This window comes from Orycteropus afer, unplaced genomic scaffold (assembly GCF_000298275.1).
Source record: "Orycteropus afer afer isolate SDZICR_OR568_19922 unplaced genomic scaffold, OryAfe1.0 scaffold00146, whole genome shotgun sequence".
NCBI classification, from domain to species: Eukaryota; Metazoa; Chordata; class Mammalia; order Tubulidentata; family Orycteropodidae; genus Orycteropus; species Orycteropus afer.
Genome location: NW_006921733.1, coordinates 761,634 through 770,097, shown reverse-complemented (window position 1 = coordinate 770,097; position 8,464 = coordinate 761,634). Strand labels below are relative to the sequence as shown.

Genomic DNA, 8,464 nt, shown 5'->3' with positions numbered 1-8,464 from the left:
TATTCAAGTGGTCAACAAACATATGAAGAAATGCTCATGATCATTAGCTATTAGAGAGATGCAAATCAAAACAACAATGAGATACCATCTTGCGCCAGCACTAGTAGCAATGTTCAACAACAGTGAAAATAACAAAAGCTGGCAAGGATTTGGAGAGATTGGACCCTCATACACTGCTGGTGGGACTGTAAAATGGTGCAACCATTGTGGAAAGCAGTATGGTGATTCCTTCAAAAGTTGGAATAAGAAATACCATTTGACCCAGCCATTCGTTTGCTTGGTATATATCCTAAAGAAGTGAAAGCCATGACAAGAAGAAACATATGCACACCCATGTTCATCACAGCACTATTTACAATAGCAAAAGATGGAAACAACCTAGGTGTCCATCAACTGAGGAGTGGATAACCAAACTATGGTACATACACACAGTGGAATAATATGCAATGCTAAAGAATAATATAGAATCTGCAAAACACTGCATAACGTGGATGAACTTGGAGGACATTATGCTGAGTGAAATAAGTCAATCACAAAAGGACAATATTGTATTAGTCTGTTACTGTAAATGTCAAGGAAAGGTTTATCTATGGGAGGAAATTCTCTTTTTTGGTTACCAGGGGTGGGAGGGGAGAGGAGGGAACACTGTTAGATAGATAGAGATAAGTATTGATTTATTTGAAGAGAAGGGCAATGTACCAAATGTTAGTGATCAATATGGTGGCAAGAGACAACAAGGGGTTTTTATAAATGGAAGAACCTGCCTTGATCATGGATAGGTAGATTGAATGGTGTGAAAATGTCAATACTGCCTAAAGCAATCTACACATTTAATGCAATCCTGATCCAGATACCAACAAAATTTTTTAAGGACATGGAAAAACCAATTACTAACTTCATATGGAAAGGAAAGAGACCTCGGATAAGCAGAGCACTTCTGAAGAAGACGAACAAAGTGGGAGGTCTCACACTCCCAGATCTGAACACCTACTATACAGACACAGTAGTCAAAACAGCATGGTATTGGTACAATGATAGACAGATAGACCAATGGAATAGAATTGAAAGCCCAGAAATAGACCCATTCATCTATGGACAGCTGATCTTTGACAAATGTCCAAAACCCATTAAATTGGGAAGAGACGGACTCTTTAACAAATGGTGCTGGCAAAACTGGATATCCACTTGCAGAAAAATGAAACAAGACCCATACTTCATCCCATACACAAAAACAAACTCAAGCTGGATCAAAGATTTAAATGTAAAATACAAAAGTATGAAATTCATCAAAGATAAAATAAGGGTAAATCTGGGGGCCCTAATTTGCAGCATAAATAGACTATCAAACATAACCCAGAATGCACAGGAGGTAGAACAGAAGCTAGATGACTAGGACCTTTTAAAAATTAAATTCTTATTAGCATTGAGAGACTTCATCAAAAAGGTAAAAAGAGAAAATATTTGCCTATGATATATCTGATAAAGGATTTATCTCCAAAATCTATAGAAAACTTCAAGACCTTAACATCAAAAACACAAACAACCTAGTTCAAAAAGGGCAAAAGATTTCAACAGACACCTCACTAAAGATGACATGCTGGCAGCCAACAAACACATGAGGAAATGTTCGCGATCTTTAGTCATTAGAGAGATGCAAATAAAAAAAAAAAAAATTGATATCATCTCACCCCAACAATAATAGCAAAGTTCAACAGGTCAGAAAATAACAAATGCTGGTGAGGTTGCAGAGATATTGGAAGTCTTGTGCACTGCTAGTGGGATTCTAAAATGGTACAACCATTGTGGCAAATGATATGGCATTTCCTTAAAAAACTGAACATTGAAATACCATTTGTACCATTTGATCCAGCAATTCCATTACTAGGAATATATCCAAAAGAGGTGAGAGGCACCACACGAACAGACATATGCATGCCTATGTTCATTGCAGCACAATTATAGCAAACAGATGTAAACAACCTAAATGCCCATCAATGGATGAATGGATAACCAAATTATGGTACACTCACACAATGGAATACTGTGCTACATAAAAGAACAATGAAGGATATGCAAATCATTTCACAATGTGGGTGAGCCTGGAGGACATTATGCTGAGTCAATCGCAGGACAAATACTGTATGATCCCATTACTGTAAAAAGACAAAGAAGGGTTTGCTCGAGAAAGGGAATTCACTTTGTAGATTACAGGGGTGGGGAGGGAAGGAAAGGAATGAATTTTGGGCTAGTTGGAGGCCACACACTGACATGGGTAAGGGGAGGGATGGTATAGAAAGAATCTGTGAGCACCATGATAGCATTAGGGAAAGGGAGGACACCGACTTGTACACATAAGATATGGATGACAAATGCTAATACCAACCAGTGTATCCACACTACTGCATTAACACCAAACACCAGACTATAGATAAAGACATAAACATCTGAGAAGATCAGATGGGGGTCAGTGAACAGGAGTTTACTCTAGACCAAGGATAGATTCAGCAAATGCTAATCTTGCACAGATACCAGTGATACAAAATACCCTCAATCCTTACAGAAAAAACAGAAGACAGACATAGAGTAATCCCTCACAGACAGTCAGACACTGTGGGAGAGAGATCCAATAGCTATACCAATTCAGGACCATAGTATTAGGAGACACCAGACTCAATTAGCACAACAAAATACATAAAAGTCTTGTTCCTCATCTTACATTGGTGAGTAGCAACTGGAGTCTTAAAATCTTTTAAATGGCCATCTACGATGCAGCTAATGGTCCCCTGTCATCAGAAGTGAATAAGGGTGCAAAAAAACAAGGGCATTTGGAAGGAATCAGCCCTAAGACACAATGGCCTTCAAGACCAGAAAAATTAGAGGGTGCCCGGTTACCAAAGCCAATTACTCAGGAAAGGATCAAAACTGGAGATCTTGGATAGAGTGGGAGGAAAAACATGGAACAAAATCCAAAAACTCAATAATGACCAGAATTACTGGTCGGATGGTGTCTGGTGAGACCCCCAAATACTATGGTCTTGGGATGCATTCTAGGCCTGGAATAAAACTCACTCCCAGGGGCTGGCTCTCACCCCAGTAGTAAACAAGATGTGCATGCAGCCCACTCAACCCAGGGTGACATACCCACATACTCTATGGAAATGCATCCCTTGGAACAATCGATCACAGGGCACCAGAGGGGCAACATTTGCACAGAGGAAATGCAGGACACACAGGAATGCGTAACTATGAGGGGCATGGAAGGAGGCTTACTGGGCAGGTAGGGGAGGAGACTAGGTTAGGGTTGAAGATGGCAAATGGGGAGTGAAACTAAATGTACACATAATTTTGAATGTAAAACAAAGTCTTAAAATAAAAAAATTAATAAATAAATAAATAATTTAAAAAAAGGAAAAGGAGCTTCCTGATGGTTGTGACCTGTTTCCTATATATAGATAGATAGATATGCTGGGAACACTCTGGCTTTCTGCCGGATCTGGGTCCTGCATCTAGCTGATCATTATCTCAGGTCCTTGGAACTGAACCAGTGACCTGTGGTATTGCCTGCCAACCTTGGGATTATTTCCTTCACAACCTCTGAGCTAACAATCTGCCATTTTTCCTGTTCATATTAGATTCATCATCCACTGGAGCCAGCAGCCTACTATACTGCCTGCTGATCTTGAGTTTGTCAGCCCCTGTAGCTTCATGAGTCAGAAGAAGCCTCCAGCTTGATGTATGACCCACAAACTTGGGACTTGCCAACCTCTACAACTATCTCAGCCATTTCCCTGAAATAAATTCTCTATAGATAGATAGATAGATAGATAGATAGATAGATAGATAGATAGATAGAAACAGATGATTGATAGATAGATAGATAGATAGATAGATGTTGATAGATAAATATAGATTTTGCTTATCTAGAGAACTCAGCCTAAGACAGCTACGTCTAATAGAGCTTCTAGCTAAAACCTGGGTTGGCAGAGAAGCAGAGATACGTGGGAGCAGAGCAGTCTGAAGCTGCTATGTTGGTTATGCACTGAGCCAGTTACCAGAGGAAAGACCAACAGTGGAGAGGCCTGATGGTGGAGAGGCCTGATGGTTGAGAGGCCCAACTATGAAGTTTTGCTTCTAGGATAGCAGAGGCCAAGAGAGCTGAGCAAGCTGATACACTGGCTGTGAGTCTTACTTGAATAGACATTTACTCTGGGTGTGGATTTCCCTTCCCTTCATGCAATGCTTCTACCGAAACTACCCCCCATGGAATGCCTTATCCACTGTCATGGTATCCACACAGAATCACCTCAGAACAAGGACTCATTTTGATCAATTAACATCAGAAGGGTTAATGGCAGGGAGACTAACAACAGATAGGTTTAAGGCAAGAGTGCTTTATGGCAGAGAGGCCTAACAGCAGAGAACAGCTGAGAGAGCTGAGCTGAGCAGAGTTAAAAGCTCCTGTACTGACTATGATCTGGGTGAGTTAGGAGTAGATAGGCTGATGACAGAGGCCTGGCATGGAAAGCAGCTGAGAGAGCTGTTCTGACTGGAAGCTGTACTACACTGAAGAAGGGATGAATGTGCTCTTCACTTCAGGGACCCTTCCAGACCTTGCTTATGTGATTCTTAACTTGATTTCAAATCATTCCTGTTACTAACAAGATGATCTTGATCCCAAGTTGTAGCCTGTTACTTCCATAATAAACCACATAACTGTTATTATGGTTTGTGTGGCCATTATAGAAAATTATTGGACCCAGCAGAGAAATAATGCCATGGGAGGAGCAGATGGTGTCAGTAATAATGGAGAAGTGGTAAGACAAAACTATACCTGACCTCTGCCTCATAGGGCCCAGCTTTATGCTATTTCTTAACTGTCATGGATTTAGACAATTCAGATGTTGGCCTGGTAGGAGTATGTCTGCAGGAGAATGGTGAAGGTAAGAATAGAGGCCTAAGCCCTCATCCTAGAAGGGGACTTTCTCTCCTCATCCAGCCCAGCTTCACTGACGGTGCTCCAGAATCACCTAGATTTATCACCACAGGGACCTTCAACCTGTCAGGAAAAGGAGTTTTCTTATGCATCATACAGAACACAGCTTTCTAACCTCAGATAATTCTCTGCGATGGGGAATGTCCTGGTCATTTCAAGGTGTTCAGCAGCAGCCCTGACTTCCACTATTATATACCAAGTTGTGGCTGCCAAAAGATGTCTTCAGATTGGGCCAGCCTTACCCGAAGTGAGAAGTGCTGGGTTAATGAGATGGCCTGTGCATGTATGCACACACATGTATAGGTAAATCAGTGCAATGTTATGAGCAGTCCACAAGCCATATAACACAGCCACTAAAATCACACACCATGTGCTCATTGAAATGGTGAGGGTTTGGCAGAGACCAAGCACATCAAGTAAAAATTCTTCTCAGAAAAAATTCCCAGCATAGTATCTGTGACAGTGCCCAGAAATTCCATAACTTCATAAGAAGAAAAAGGAACCTCACCTTTTCTTTTGTAAAGAATTCCTCAGCAGAGGAGTATTTTCCGTAAAGCTGGGGTCTTTAGACCTGAAGCTGAAGTTCCAGGGCAAAACAGAGTGAGATCTAGAGGAAGACAGTAAAGGAACAGAAGTCATCAATGCAAAACCACAATCATCCCCTGTCATTGTGAGCCATCCTCAGAAATTTGTCCAAGACTCAGTGTGATAGTTGGAGCTGTGTGTCAACTTGGCTGGACCCCAGTTCTGTGTGGTTGTTCCCATGATGGGATCAGATGACTGTGTTCTGAGTGGTCAATCTTCCCAAGGGGAGTTTCCCTAGGGGTGTGGCCTGCTTCCAGGATATCCAGGGGCATCCTGGGAAGAGAGACATTCTTGGAGAGATTGGGACCCTGGTGTGCTGACTACAACCTTCCGTGAGTGAGCAGCCCACCACTCTGCCTGGAGATCTTGGATTCATCTTTCATTGGAGTCAACAACCAGTGTGCTGCCTGCCAGCCTTGAATTTCTCGGTCCCCTGTGCTTGCGGAAGCTAAGACTGCCGCCAACCTGACATTTCCTCCAGGGACTTTGGACTTGCTGGCTTCTATACATTTGTGAGCCATTTTCCTAAGATAAATTTCTCTCTATAGATAGATAGATAGATAGATAGATAGATAGATAGATAGATAGACTTTGCTGGTTTTTGTGTTTCTCTAGAGAACCCAATCTAACACACTCAGCAATAGCTTTCACAGTGAAATTTCATAGATGTTATAGCTGAGCTGTGAAAACCTAGAGTTTTAGGAGAGACACAGAACAACTCTCCTCTCCAACATGAAACATTTTGAACTGCAAAGCAGATGTTTTCATAGGGACTGTGTGCTACAGGGTGACACTGTCAGGCTCCTCTAGCACTCATGGTTGGTCTGGGTCACATCTGTTATCCCACACTGAGATTTCTATCAAGAAAAGCAGTCAGAGCCTGGTAGGTCCTTTGATACTCAGAAAAGTCAATTTCTTAAGTACTCAGTACAGTTGCAATCTTCAAATTCTGGTAGTTCCCTTAGGAGCCTTGGTGATGTAGTTGTGAAGCACTCAGCTACTAACTGAGTAGTCACTCAGTCCAAACTCAACAGCAACTCCATGGAAGAAAAAAATGTGGCAGTCAGCTTCCATAAAGATTATAGCCTTGGGAACACTATGGGGAAGTTCTACTCAATCTTACAGGGTTGCTTCCAGTCAGAATCAACTTGAGACCAATGGGTTTGGTTCTTTGTTTTAGTAGCTTCCTTGAGAGACCACGCAGCAGATGCTGGACATGGGGCCATAATGACTTGGTAGCCAGATAACAAGGAAAGTTTCCTGGGGGCAGCAGCCACATCTGAAACAAAGCAAAGGTCTATGCTGAGGGGCATAGATGTCACAGATACAACAGAGCCCATTAGCATATACAACCACCTTCATCAAAGGACACACAATGTTGAAAAGCAATCAATAGCTCACAAACAGTTTCAAACTTCCATTAAAATAATCCAGAATGACAAAAGAATAAAAAGTAAAGTGAGTAAGAGATAAAAGGATATAGTGAGAAATACTAATATAATTGAAGTTCAAGAAGTAGAGGAGAAAGAGAATGAATCCAAAAAAAATATTTAGTTATAATGGCTGAGCATTTTCTAAAGTTGTTGAACATCATGAAGCCACAGAGTCAAGAAATTTTATGTGTCTGTTTTTATGCTATTATCTTTTATTTCCAAACTTACCCATCTAAACTCTTCTCAAGGAGCCTTGGTGGTGCAGTGGTTAAGCACTCAGCTTATCGAAATGGTGGTTCAAACTCATCAGCTGCTTCATGGGAGAAAGATGTAGCATTCTGATTTGGTAAAAACTTACAGGATTGGAAAACCTATGGGGAAGTCCTATGGTGTTGTTATGAGTCAGAATTGACTTCATGGCTGTGGGTTTATACTCTGCTCTGGGATACCAAAGTTGGAATTCTGCAAATCACATTTCTCATCACACAGCTGGCTTCTTGCTAGGTCCTACTAATAGGAGGACAAGATAGAAAGGCTAGAGGGAGGAAAAAGCATTTTACTTCTTCCTGCATTGCTTGCTTTTCTTATCAGTATTAATTTGGCAAAAATTCTTCTGTTCACAGTTAATTCCAGTTCTCAGGTGCTTTTCCATATCTCATAACTACCTTTCTTACATTTCTTCAGAGGTACATCATCTTCTCAAAGACATGAATCTTAGCTCCACAAGTTCCCTCTGAGCTTCAAAAATAATGAGTAACAGTTGGACAGTACCCTCTCTTCAGAAGTATATGTCCCATTTCCAAAGAGTCTCTTATCCAACTCCTAGGAAACCAGTACCATCCAGCAATATTTCCTCCTCAGAAATCTGGGACCCAGGCCTGAAAATTCCCTCTTAAAGCTTCTAAGTTCTTGTAACCCTAATCTCGTTCCTTTGTTTCCCATCCCTAAGAAGGTAGCTGTTTCCTTAAGTTACTATATCTGAATTATTTTGGTGCACCTATCTGTCTTTTGAGTCCTGTAATGTCTCTAACCAATTTCTTATGTTAAATTCTTTCTAAAAATAAATAATCCTAAGCAAGTGATGACTTTTGTGTTCTTCAAAACTCAAGACAAATACTTGAAAAAGAAGATCACACCTATGATACCAGCATATCATAATAAAAATTCGGAAAACCATGGATAAAAACAAACCCTAAAAGCAGATAGAGAAAGAAAATCTATTACATGCAAGGAGCAAAAATGCAATGGACAGATTACTTTTCAGTAGAAACTAGAAGAAAAATGAGCTCACAGAATGAAAGCATAGAAAGAAAACAACAAACCACTTGGAATTTTATATCCATCAAAAATAAATGATGGAAAAAATATACAAACTAACAGAAAGTGAAAGATTTTGTCACCAGCACGTGCAAATTAAGAGACCATTAAATATACAGAGTACTTCCACTATATT

General features: G+C 40.6%; 1 protein-coding gene across 1 annotated transcript in view; it reads right to left on the bottom strand.

Annotated features, from left to right (window-relative positions):
- Positions 1-5,662, bottom strand: part of OCA2 (OCA2 melanosomal transmembrane protein) — a 574,440-nt gene extending 568,778 nt beyond the window's left edge. The window contains exon 1 of the mRNA XM_007945979.1: positions 5,502-5,662. Within this exon, the coding sequence (XP_007944170.1) occupies positions 5,502-5,662 (161 nt within the window). The remainder of the gene's footprint in view (positions 1-5,501) is intronic.
- Between the last annotated feature and the right edge of the window lie 2,802 nt (positions 5,663-8,464).